Genomic DNA, 14,271 nt, shown 5'->3' with positions numbered 1-14,271 from the left:
TTGGGGTAAATATCCATTTATAGGAAGATGAATTTGAGATTGGAAATAGTTTCCAATTTCTTTGAAATCGTTTAGGTAAACGATTGATAAGGAATCTGTCACCTGGGTACAATCGTAAATGCAGGTCAGTGATGATTGGAATTAATCATAACATAACTTTCTATAAGTAGCACACATATAAAGCATTTTCCTAGAAGACGTAATATTGTGATGTAACATTTCATTGAAATATCTTAATAACAAAAGAAGGTGTGAAAAAAGGCATACAGAAGAATACAACAGTTAATTATGAAAATAAAAATATTCCGCATAAAGAGGACTTGAATCTGCGTACCTCATATTACAAAACAATGAATTAGATTGTACAGGATCCACCTTTTCAATACAAGATATGTTGTTAGATTAAAATTACAACCTCATTTAATTCAACAACTGTACAATGTAATTCATTGTTTTATAATCTCTATTCAATATGGATCAAACATGAAATTCTTGACTTTAAATCATATTACAAAGCGAGTGCATTAGCCACTACGCTACAAGGATGCTTGGGGTGATCGAGATGCATATACAGTACTAACTTATACCTGCTGTCTAAAAACTGAAAAATTAAAATTAGAAAATGAAAGCCCATTTGAAATGATTTCCAAAAAGGTTTTGATTTTATATCCTTGTAGAGTTTCTGTGTAAAAGCTTGACATACAATGTGTCCCCGATACTGTTGATGCTAGAGGCTGGTGTGACAGTTGCAAATCAAGGGAAGCATTAATGTTCAAAATCCTGTAATACAATATCGATCACTGTTATGGTATCATGCTTTTATCAATATACTACGCTAATTTAAACTGTATGTCACCAGAAATACAGTTAATAATGTTCAGCTCTCAAAAATTGCCTGGCAGGTCAAGTCTTATCGGGCCCTCGAAGTGGCCAATAAATTACGCGCCGGGTAACTACAATTTATGCTGCTGATAGCGCTACCTGGGAGTGTTCGAACGGAAATATCTTTTTACGCAGAGGGCAAGTTACGTGCTACTTTACCTGGATGTGGTAGAACTGGCCCTTAATTATAATAAATAACAGAGTGCTGGTATTTCACTCCTGTCTACTTCTGCATCCTGGTAGGAAGACACTGCAGGGCTGCTGTTATAGGAGTAATATGATTTTCTTTTCATAGGTAGATTTGCTAAAATGAAATGCAATCTTTCAGGTTGTTGTTTGGAATTGAACCCATGATCATTGGTCGGAGACCATCACCGATCTACCGAGAAAGCTAATAAAGCTGGTAATGCTGTAAAATTCTAAATTTTAATTGAATAATAATAATAATAATAATAGTGCATAGGCTGTGAAAAGGTGTGGTGCTGACCTAATGAGGATGAAATAAATGGTGAAGATGTTATGTTATTAAGAGTACAAGGCAGTTGATTCCAAGAATTGAACTGGGCCCATGGGACCAAAGGCAAACATTCTATCCATTTAGCCACAAAGTCAGGCTTTAATTTGCTAAACCCTAGGCTACCATTTCCACTGATTAGGTTTTGAGTATTGGCATTGGCCGAGGCCAGGGCAGTAGCTTGTGAAACAGCCTTGACAACATAGCAGGTTACTCCGGTGATCCAAAATGCTCAAGGCGTGATGTTCACTAAACCAACTATCGAAAAGAGGTAACCTAATGCCCGAGTGCACCAAGCTCGGTAATTATCAGCCTTTACGAAACCGTGGTAAAACTTTTACCGTGGTATTGTCGTAAAAGCAGTGCACCATTACTATCACCCGGTTTCGTTACCGCGGTTTCTTGACGCTTGATTTTCTCGCTATTATTCCCCTCGGAAGAAATTCGAAGTAGTATTCAGGAAGCAGTGATCATTTCGATAGTCACTTGTCTTTAGTTTATCCAGCCGGCAGTGATCGTTTCGACAGTCACTTGTCCCTCGTGTTTACATTTTGTGACAGCGCAAGCAAGTTATCGACTCCTTAAAATGGAAAATAATGTTCGACATGTTTTGAATGTTACATCGAAGTCCTAAAGACATGGAAGGGGACCTCCTTTTCCACACACAATATTGTCTCTCGACAACATTCCTTGTGGCAATATGGGCTCTGTTATATCGTTGTTCTGATGGGGAGGTGGGATTCTGAACAGGAGGAAGGATTTACATGGGTAACCTCCATCACCCAAAATATAGCCATTAGCTATTTCTCTCGTCTCGAGACGCGCTCTCAGCCGAGAATTGTGAAATATTGTGCTATCATGAGTCGACCCTGGCCATCTTGCTACAATATCTCGTATCGTGAAGTTCGAATCGCTCACAGTTTGCACGTTTAGCGAGAAATAACCTTTCCTATTTCTAAATACCTCCCCATTTTCACCTCCGGGAGACTGTATTCGCACATGAGTGCAGTCCAGCGCACCCAATACACCAAGGAACCCAGCTATTGTATGAAACCCTTCCATAACCTCTCTTTGTTCTCGCTGCGTAAGTGGAAGTTGAATGAACTGTGGCGATAACGACGCAAGTAGATCAGAAACCTTGTGTATTATGCGGCATACAGTTGTTCTGTCAACATCACAGACGTCACCGATCACTCCTTGAAATGTTCCAGTTGCATAGAACCGCAGCGCTATTAAAAGACGATTTCGGACAGTTTCTCTCAGTCGGGCATTCCAATTGTTCACCATTTAAATCTTCTCTGGAACGAAACATCGCTTAATTCTTCAAATAAATCGCGTCTCTCTTCTATAATTCTCCCTTCATTCCATCAAACTGATTAAGATACTGGAGATATAACCTATAGTTGTTAAGCTCCATCTTGGAATCTTTAACCACAGAGCACAAATACAACTTTACCGCGGTTTTCTTAGTTAACCGCTCGCTCACGCGCGGTAAACATTATACCGCGGTAAAATGTCGGTAAACTCGAAACCGAGCTTGGTGCAACAGAAATACGACTTTACCCTGGTAAAATTGTGAAGTTTACCGCGGTATTCTCTTTACCGAGGTTGGTGCACTCGGGCATAAGTCTAGTGATAGCCCATGTCTTGATCCCCGCATATGCCACTGCTGAGAATACAAGATAAACACAAATGGAGGAAAGGATCCCAATGTTTTCTGTGTTTGTCCTGTCTTCCCAATCTTTTACCACCTGTATTCCTCTTTATCTTTCTTTGTAATCGGGAGATAGTGGGTTTGAACCCTATTGTCAGCAGCCCTGAAGATGGTTTTCCGTGGTTTCCCATTTTCACGCCAAATGCAAATGCCGGGGCTGTACCTTAAGTAAGGCCACGGCCACTTCTTTCCACTTCCTAGGCGTTTCCTATCCCATCGTCGCCATAAGACATATCTATGTCGGTGCGACGTAAAGCAGATAGCAAAAAAAAACAAAAAACTGTTCTTTGTCTCTTCCTTTACCCTGTGTTCAACTGGCTTTCTTCTTATCTTCTTCCCACATCAAGACTGAAGTTCTGTCAAGATGCCCCCACCCTTCTAATGAAGCTGGAAAGCAGAAACAGGCTCCTCAGGAACATGAGGAGCTCTTGGTTCAGACACATGGCATGTACCTTCTACATTCAGGATGCATGATTTTTTTTCAGTGCTTGTGGAATGTTATAGAAGTGTTATGTTTAATTTTATTTTATACTTCCTGTTTGTTAACATGAAGCCAGGTCCACACTGTGCAACATTTTAAGTCTGGGGCTGTTCTAGGAGAATCATTGCTATTTGGCTCATCAGCCCATAGACTTGAAATTGGAAATACACTTATGGCTTGGTAGCTCATATTGAGTATGTAAAGTATACACTTGTCAAGGTTACGAGCTAACGGACAATTCTGAGTGTATGAGAAACAGCTCTTAAGGGGTGGTCATTTTTCATGATGGCAATATTTTTCAATGTACTTTTCTATTTTTATTTATTTTTATTTTTTTATTTTTTTTTTATTTTTTTTTAATTTCTCATGTTAATGTATTTTGAAAATGAGATAAAGTGCACAATTTATTCTGTCATCATCATCTGGAGCAGTTTCCAACTACAGGCCAGGTGTGCTTGAAGCATAAGCCTCTCCATCGTTTTTTGTCCACCCTGTACTTTTTTTCTATCAATGTCGTCCAGTTCCCTCCTCTTGCCTCAGTGCTCTTCTTTACACCTTTTAGGCATCTGTTCCTTGAACTTCCTGTAGGTCTTCTTCCCTTCAGCTCCATTTCTAACATCTTTCCATTCTCTTAACATGTCCATACCACTGCACCCTTGATTTTTCAATCTTTTACTGTAGGGGTACCTCATTTACCATTTACCGAACTCTCTCATTTCTTACTCTGTCCATTCTTGTTAAATCTACTCGACACCTTTGAACCTTCATTTCCACTGCTTGTATTCTACTTTTATCCCTGTCCATCACCCATGTTTCTGATCCATATGTCAAAATTGGCACAAAATAAATCCTTTACATCTCTGTGGTACATCCCTTTTCCATATCAATCCTCCTGCACTCTTAAATAATCCATTTGTTCACCTTCCTCTTTTATTGATTTCCATCCTGTGGTTCATTTTCTTCAATTATACTTCCCAGGTATTTAAAGCTTTGAGGTCTTTTCAACTGCCCCCCACTCCTAATGTCATGCCATGATACACTCGGTTCTTGTTTCGTGTCGCTACCAGCACTTCACTCTTTTGTGCTGAGAACTTCATTCCATAAGATGACACAACTTCCTCCCATACACTCTCACTGTTTCCCCATATTATTTATTCTAGGGAAATGCATTATTACTAGAAAATGATAATGATTTTTCAAATAAAACTTTATGTATTTATTTTTATTTATTATTCTTCTGGATATGTAAACCGAGGAGTTTGTGCATCCTTGGACTGCCTGCAAATGGTGTGACCTCTTTAGTTCAAATCTTTTGCCCTGTGCACTTCTCTGAAACACTTCTGGAAGTTGTAGGATGTGTCCTCTCTCTCTCTTCTTGGCATTTTATTCTCTTCTCATGAGGCTGAACCAGTCAACCCCAACTCTCATCTTCATTGTTAGTTGAGGTCATTACCATATCATCATCATCATCATCATCATCATCAAACTCCAGTTTCCCAGATATGATGTACAAGCGCTCTTCCTGTCTGCATACATCTTCTGTTCCAGAACATCTTCCCATTTAAGATCTCTCTCCTCCACATCTGATTTCACTGTGTCTGTCCAGCTTTTCCTTGGCCTTCCTCTTGGTCTCTTGGACACTGGACTGAGTAGCTCAGATGGTTTAGGTACTGGTCTTTTGACCTCAACTTGGCAGGTTCAATCCTGGCTTAGTCCGGTAGTATTTGAAGGTGCTCAAATATGTCAGCCTCTTGTTGCCACGTAAAAGAACTCTCAAATAAAAGAACTCGCACGTAGAAGAACTTGCTTGTAAAAGAACTTCAGCGGGACTAAATTCTGGCACCTCGGCATCTCCAAAAACCGTAAAAGTTGTTAGTGGGACATAAAGCAAATAACATTATTACTTTCCTTGGACAGTAATGTCGAAGTATTGTCTGGCAGGTCTGTTGCTCTTCATTGTCATAATGTGCCCATACCACTGAAGTATATGCTTCTCTATTACGTTGGTAATAGGGGCCTCAGTGCCAACTACTACCCTGATTACCAGTCTCATAAAGTTGCTTATCAAAACTTCATTTGAGTTCCCTGTACAGCAGGTGCCTTGCAAGTGCAAAATGAAAAATCTTAAAAGAACAATTATTTTTTTATACTAATCCATGTACTTGTAATTCTCCTCCTCCTCCATTTATGCAGGCAGATTATTGGACTGGTGGCCTCCATTCCTGATTGTTCTTCCACCACTCCCCTCTAAATACTCACTTCTTCTTGTTTCCACTCCCTGCTTCACTTGTATCCATCCTTTCCTTGACCTTCATCTTGGTCTCCTTCCATCACCATCTATTCATGTATTGCTCTTGGGATTTTTGTTTCTGCCATCCTTCTGACATGGTCATACCATTTCAGCCTGTTTCTCACTATTCAATTCTGTACTTGCTCCATTCCTAACCTGTCCCATATCTGTTGTTTTCTTTGTTCAGCCCTTCCTTGTTTTTTGTAGCATGCTTTGCAGAAACTTCATCTCAGTTCCCTGTAATTTGTTTTCCTCTCTGGCAGAAGTAACCTATGTTTCTGCTTCATATGTCAAAACTGGGACAAAATAAGTCTTATACAACACCTCTTTGTATCATCTTGGTATCTGTTCATTCCACACCTGTTCTCTCACATTCTAATAGAATATTCCTTTAAGTTATGCCCTGTTTCTGACCACCTCAGTTATTGTTCCATCTTGTGACTGTATACTTCTTAGATATTTGGAGCTGACTACGACTTATGATTAGCATAAAATTTAATTCATACGAGGGGCTATCAATATATAATGCAACACATTTTATTTCTTGGCCAGTTTCAATTTTTTTAAATTATAATTTTGTGTGGCACATCTTTGAATGTTCCTGCTTCATCTTGTAGAGTTTCATTAATTTCCTGTAGATGGCAATGCTATAACTAACCTTGAAAATGGCATCTGTAATGGAGGTGCGGACCAAACAGAGAGCAGTTATTGAGTTTCTTTTGGCAGAAAACCATGGCATCACAGATATTCATAGGCGCTTACAGAATGTCTACGGAGACCTGGCAGTGGACAAAAGCGCGGTGAGCACGTCATTGTCTCTGACATCGACCAGTCGAGTGGTACCATGCAGGCCTACAGGCCCTCACATTACGGTGATGTAAGGCCATGGCATTGAACGGAGATTATGTAGAAAAATAGATTATTGTAGAAAAAGGATTAGGGAATAACATGGTGTATTTGAATCTCCAATAAAACTAACCTTTCTTTAGAAAAAAAAGTGTTTCATTATGTATTGAACTCCCTTCATAATAGCCACAATTTTTTTTTTTTACTGTATAGAAAAGGTTTTCTCTCATACTGTAATCTTGTTGTTGTTTCATTTTTGAACATTCAAAGTCTTCATTCTTAAGTGATGATTTTCAATCAAACAGTGGACTTTCTATGACTCTTAGCTCTTAGAGGGCTGGAATTTAATATATTAAATCCCATAACAGGTTGCCCACAAGCAGAATTTAATATATTAAATGGTCAGAGATCCAGCGTTACCGTCACAAGTAGTAATCAACAACTCAACAGCTGGCAGTAAATGACACTTTTAGGTCTGGCTGAAAGGGGAATCCTCGAATAGAGTTGCGTTATTTCCCTGTTAGCGTTTTACAAGCTGTGAGAGTCTATTGTGTTCAGTCAGGTGTGCGTTGTGAGTTTTGAGACTGGCTTTTTGTGATTTATATAGCTATTTTGCAACTTGGTTAGTAAGAAAAGAGTTAGTAAGCTGCTTCAATTTTGGACTTCCCAGATGTAGATGAAAGTGACTTTTCATTTTAAGAGTTCGAAGACAGAAAGTGTAGCAGTGAGTCTTCTCAGTGCAAGAGCAACTCAAGTGCCCTGGAGAGCAAAACAACTGACAAAGGGACTGACATGAGTAATTTAGACCCAGGACTTTCAAGTACCATTCCAATATATAATATTAATCAAGGACCAGTTTTACATTCATATTTTGACATGGCAACTAAGCCTGCAGAGTACTTTACTTTTTTTTATACAAAAATTTTGACATAAGTAATTCAGGGAAACAAATAGAAACAACAGGCAACATCTCCAACTAGAGGATGCAGAATCACACTGCATCTCCAACACTGCCTGATATAAGGGCTTTGATTGGCATTATAACTTAGTTATGGAATGACTTTTATGCACTACATTAATATTTAAACAAGTTTTGACAATTCCACCTTTTCAATACAACATTTGCTGCCACAAAAAGAATCGAAAATATCCTACGCACCTCTGCGATGGAGTACATCCGATATTCAAGGTAAGTAATTAATATTAAGTACATATGCATGTTTATGGCTAGTGTTTGATAATTCTGGATGGGTTTTAATTTGCCATATTTTCGGTCCGTGTACAGACATAAAATGCTTCTGCCCGTGAAGGGTTAAAATGGCTTGAGCAATGGTTTAAAGCTGAAATATACTGGAGACTATTCTTAGAATTTGCAGGTAAACGTTCACAAGGATAGTTACTAATCCTGTTATTTTTTTTAATGTCCCTTCATAAAGAAGTGTTGACCTGGCTTTAGAGTAACAAGGACAAATCTTAAAGTGAATGTGTTGCATGTGTGCATGAAAGCTGTATACTTCTTAGTCTCGCAGGAAACAGCAGAGCAACCAGTGACACCTAAAGGGAGTCGAGATGAGCCTGTTCCTGTCATTCACATTGTAGGTAAGAGTGCTAGAGCATGTGAAGTGTTTTGTGTATTAGTTCTTTAACCTCTCAAAAATTCCTTAACTTTTTACCCAGTCCTACTCATACTATGAAACCTTGTCATTCAGAGTGATAATTGTTCAAAGTAATGGAAGGTGGAAGAGGGATTTCACCTGCTAAAGATAAAGGAAAAAAGCAATGATAGGTAGAAAAGAGAGACTTCTTCAGCCTTATAAAGCTGTAAGAGAACACCACAGCTTGAATACGAAAGAAGATGATTATTATTATTATTATTATTATTATTATTATTATTATTATTATTATTATTATTATTATTAGTATTATTATTATTAGTATTAGTATTATTATATGGCATTGGCTATCATGAACAGACCTTTTGATTTGATACCCTCTGGGCTGTTTGTATGTCCATTTCAACGTTCCATTTTACTGTAGAGTGCTATTACTATCTGATGTCACAAACCTGTTGCGGTTCAACGAGCTTGGAGAGGAAGGTGGGTAGTAGAGAGAGCAGGCCTAGGGAGTCTTTCATTTTCATGCTCTTCGTGGCCCTTATCTTCCTTTGGCTGATACTTTCATTTTTCGAAGTGTCGGATCCCTTCCATTTTTTCTCTCTGATTAGTGTTATATAGAGGATGGTTGCCTAGTTGTACTTCCTCTTAAAACAATAATCACCACCACCACCATCAGTGGAGAGGGCAACTTCTGCTGTGCTATTGGGAGCGAAACTAAGCCTGTCATATTAACATGGTCACCAGATGCTCTGCTGACAGCAGAAAGAGAAGCACGGACAAGGGTGTTCAATTACCAGGAGACGACGAGAACGCTTCCGTAGCAACTATCGAAATGAACGTTTCTCCCTTCTCTCTCATGTTGCAGCACAGACTTGTCCACATACAAAACTTGTTTAGTGCTCAACTATCTGCCACCGTATAGAAACTGTGTTCTACCATATGACACAGAAACGGATAAAAGGAAGAATGTTACATGAAATATGTTGAAGTGACTGGACATCAAAAGCTAAGGGAGAAAACACTGAAAAAAACATCTTCCTCTGTGTTAGGCTTAGCAGGTCAATAGAGGAATTACTGAGGAAGTTGCTTTCAAGAATGATACAAGCCTTCAATGCTATCACATGGGATATATTGGGTTATTTGCATTCTTCCCAAGAAGAATGAGGCATTTTGGACCTCTACAGTAGTATTATATGCTATGCCTTTATCTTCAGATTGTTTTGTCTTGGTCCAATGCTGTGGTATTATATACGATGACTATTGTTCTCAAAAGAAAAAAATATTACTGGTAATAGTTGCATCATGTGATAGAAGTGAGACATCTCTTCAATAAATTTAGTTATAAATTTAAATAAATTTACTTTAACCGTAATCATTGTATAGTGATAATTACTTTTTTCAAGTATTAATGAGTATATTGGGACTTCACATTTTAATTTTGGATCTTGAGAAGGTTTTGTGGTAATATTACAAAGATAGTGAATCTGTACTGTACTTGGTCAAGATACAAAAGTATCTAAAATTAGTTAGTGTGAATAAAATCTTACCTGGATTCAAGAGAATTAAGTAGAAGGACAATATATGATACATAGGCTACTGACCTGTTGGTTTCTTACTTAGCTTATTTTTTTAAATAACATCTAATATTCTGTCAAGGTATCATCAACTCAATATCATTAACATTTTAAGAAATATATTGCAGATATCTTTTCAGGTCTGAGGAGGTTAAAATGAATACTCATTGATTGTCTTGGGATATATTTCCTGAATGTTACCGGCATTTAGTGTTGACATATAAAAATTCTTCTTTTTATCAACAATGTAATAGTCAATGGTCTCTTTTGTTTGCGACATTAAAAACATACCAGTGAATAGTTACTGTAATGAATTATTCAGGATTATCTGGGTTAATGTCTCTCTATATCAGCTCTGTAAACAGGCCTTTCCCAGTTTATGCTTTCAGTTCGTGCTTTGTCATGTGAGAAGATCAGGGTATCTCTAACCTGAAATTTCACACTTAACTATCTTTCAGTGACAGAGGAATCAGGCTCACCTGCTCCTTCTGTAGTCCAGCCTTCCTCACCAAAAACGCAATTACGTCAACATTCCGAGTCGACAGATGATGGTCATGAAGGAAAACCTGCCCAAAAGATTGTGAAAACAATCCTCTCCCAGCTGCGTCCTTCAGCTGCAGGCATCACACCTATCCAGGTGGGTTGTTAATGGTCTGTTCACATGTCATCCTGTACCAAACACATGGATTAGCAGTTTCAGAATTTTCATATACTGTACTAGGAATTTTTTTTTCAGAATGGGGTGTATGTTAGGGTTCCTATATTTTTGTAACAGGATATTATTTTTTAATACTTCAACACTTTTAAAAAACAAGGAAAAGTAGAAATGTTACAAATACGAAAACCAGAAACATGTCATAAATTAGTTGTTTCTTTTAGGAGGGAGAGCAATATGATGAATGGGAGCCTTGCTGTAGGTTGTTGTTAGATATGTGAGTAGCTCATTCATGATTCAATGGGAGGAAGAATGTCATATATCATCTAGTTCATTGTAAGAAATTGTTTAGTTTGTTGTTCATTTGTTTGAGTTGTTGATAAGCCATTAATGATGGTGGTGAGCAAGTGACCATGTGGTTTAGGGTACATAGCTTTGAGCTTGCATTCAAGAGTTAGTGGGTTTGAATCTCACTGTCGGCAGCCCTGAAGATGGTTTTTCTGTGGTTTCCCATTTTCACACCAGACCTTAATTAAGACCATGGCCGCTTCCTTTCCCACTCTTATTCCATCTTCACCAGAATACCTATCTGTGTTGGTGCGATGTAAAGCAAATTCTAAAATAATTTATGGTGGTGATGGTGATTATTATTATTTCGAGAAGAAGTACAACTGGCCAACCATCTTCTATTAACAATAATCAGAGGGAAGAAATGGAAGGGATCTGACACTTCAAAAAATGAAGATATCGGCCAAAGAAAGACAAGAGCCAAGAACGGCGTGAAAATGAGTCACTCTAGGATTCATGAACCTAATACTATTGGGGTTGGAAAAGAACAAGAGTTAATCAGGTGAGGCCAGATAAAACAGATGAAAGTGAGGAGCATGGCACAAATAAGTGGAAGCAGTGCCAGGACTCAGCTAAGAGCCCCGTGGTCACCAACCCACACTCCCACGTTAAGAGACTTTGGGACTCCTTTTAGTCACCTATTACAACAGTCAAGGTTATTCTACCACCTCCACAGGGGAAGACTTCGTAGGCCTCAGAAACCTAATAGCATCAAGGCCAGAAAAGAACAAGAATTGATCAAGGGAGGTCGGATAGGAAAAATGAAAGTGAGGCGTCTGGCAAAAGTAAGTATAAGCAATGCCAGACTCAGCTAGGGGAATCGTGGTTGCAAACCCATGCTTGCTCCCCCTTTTAGTTACCTCTTACAGCAGGCATAGGACACCATCTATGTTATTTTATTGTTCCCACCCACATGGGAAGAAAGGTAATGCAAAAATGGAATGCAATCATATAAGATGTCTAGAAATGCTGTCCTGCAGACTGGGCATGCATTGCAAAGAATTAATATTGGTAAGAGACAGCAGGTAGGGACCCTCTTCACAGGCAGCCCTACCAAGGGAGTGGCACCCCTGCCTATGTGAGTCCCAGAGCACACTGACTCGGTGTGTAGCATCTGGTAAGGGTCCCATCTCATTCTCACACCAGGCAAATGCTGGGTCCTTCCCATTCCTAGCCATTTCCTATCCCATCATCACCATAAGACCTATCTGTGCCAGTGCAATGTAAAACAAATTGTTTAAAAAAAAAAAAAATTGTAAAAAAAATTATAAAAATAAATAAATTGTAATAATTGTGTATGCATTAAGTTCATTCACCAAAAAACACATTGATTGGCATTGATGTTTTTAACAGCCATTAATGTCAAATATGCCCATAGCAGTTGTAGAACTTTGATTCAAATAGTTGTTTATATTTTCCATTAATGGCATCTAAATGCAGGGTAACTTATTATATCTCTTATATATCGATTTTTGTGCTTAGTTTCGATAATGTCAAAAACATATCAGATGTAAGGGTTTTCAGGCATTTGCTCTATTAACCAGCGTTGAACTTGTAGAACTTGTGTAGAAGCTGTGAAGCTGCATATTATGGATGGCATAAAAGGCTTAATAATTTTATGAAATTAAAAATACTTCAGATGAAATAGTTGTGAATGACATTTCAAGTGATGAATGTATGATAGTGATTGGTGCAGTGACAGAGAAGAAATGTTAGGTCTATGGATGCTTATAGGTACAGTATTTTAAACACACCTACAGTAGAAGTCCGATAGTCCGGCACGTTCGGGACCGGCCCGGTGCCGGATTACCGAAAATGCCGGACTATCGGGCCGTACCTCTTACTACGATATAGGTTAAGGCGTACAGCAAAAACAGCTGTAACACTGCGTTTTGCAGTAAAATGTTGATCAGCAGAATCATTAGTTTAATAACACACTCCTCTTTTCAAATGTGTTGTTTTTTATTGTCATTCCATAATAATGCCGGAGTTCATCGATGTTTTTAGCTGTAAGTCTTCCTTTAACATTTAGAGCCTTTCCATCTACAACTTCTCTTTTCCTTCTGTCCACTTCAGTTTTTGAAGGCATGTTCCTATCCGTTTTTGAACGTGGCCCATACATTCAGTTTTTAAAATCTGTTTTTTATCATATGGTTGGCTTTCCAATACTCAGTATAGCACACAGCCTTCTAGGCTGAATTTTTCCAGATATACTGTAGAGATATTTAAGTAAGTCAATGCATAACAACTGGATTGTATCAGATACATTTGCACTATTAACTTTTAAATAATAAAAAATACACTTTGATTGGTTTCGACAAATAATGCATCAAATTGTCACGAGAGATCATAATTAAGAGATAACAAAATTTTAAAAATCCTGGAATGGTGCCGGACCATCTGGCGTTCTGGACTGTTGGATGCCAGACTAATGGAATTCTACTGTATTTTAAAAATGTATTAGTCTACCTCAGATATTTTTGGCACACGCATCTTCAATAAAACTACTGGTATGTGCAGAAACAGACTTAAACTAAACATAAAATTCTTGATCATTTTTCTCAGTTGTTTCCACTTGTGTTTAAAGTTTAAATATAAAATTTTAAAAGGGATGAAATGACAAAAATGTTCCACATTCTGATGTCTTCAGACGATTCCAGTTAATTTGTTGGAGGTGCCTCTTGATTAATGTCCATGTGGTGTTGTTTACCAGTACAATTTATTTTTCAATGCAGCATTTTACAAACATTAATCTTGATGTTACATTCTTGTAGAGTCCATTAAGTCCACAAGAGCACCATCTAGCTCCTGGAGGATATTCTGTACCTGTGGTCGTGTACGAGACCGAACCATCTTCTATCATTGCATACGCACTGAGCTCTCAGGAATATCGTCGGAGTTTGGAGGAACTGAGGACCAAGCGAATTTCAGCTTCTGAGCAACCTACTCCAAGGTTTGAACCTTATCTTTACCTAATCTACACTGATGAATAATTGATATATATAGAGAGAGAGAAAGAGAGCGGGCGGAGGGAAGACAAGGACAAGCATAAAAACACAGAAGAACAGAGACAATCTCCACATCTTCAAATAGGCTTTCTCCTCGGCTTCATCAGGAGGCTGGGCATCAACACTCATCGGGGGGCTATTTTGACAGATCTTCTGTCTTGACATGGGATGCATAGGAACGTAGGATAAGGAGGAGGCTGGATAAATACAGGAAAAGGGAGGATATCTATCTGTATAAAATAACATGTCCTGACTGATTCATCATCGATCCGGAACTACTGGACATAAAGAAATGAAATTTTGGGGGATACATTTATATTACAGTGTAGGTGCTCACTAAGGG

The 14,271-nt window shown here is 38.3% G+C and overlaps 1 protein-coding gene across 1 annotated transcript in view; it reads left to right on the top strand.

Annotated features, from left to right (window-relative positions):
• fab1 (fab1 kinase) overlaps positions 1-14,271 on the top strand; it is a 296,509-nt gene that overhangs the window by 203,229 nt on the left and 79,009 nt on the right. The window contains exons 24-26 of the mRNA XM_067159454.2: positions 8,249-8,326; positions 10,376-10,554; positions 13,695-13,873. Of these exons, the coding sequence (XP_067015555.2) occupies positions 8,249-8,326; positions 10,376-10,554; positions 13,695-13,873 (436 nt within the window). The remainder of the gene's footprint in view (positions 1-8,248; positions 8,327-10,375; positions 10,555-13,694; positions 13,874-14,271) is intronic.

The sequence above is a fragment of the Anabrus simplex genome, chromosome 1, assembly GCF_040414725.1.
Source record: "Anabrus simplex isolate iqAnaSimp1 chromosome 1, ASM4041472v1, whole genome shotgun sequence".
Lineage (NCBI taxonomy): Eukaryota > Metazoa > Arthropoda > Insecta > Orthoptera > Tettigoniidae > Anabrus > Anabrus simplex.
This window is presented reverse-complemented; position numbering and strand designations above follow the sequence as displayed.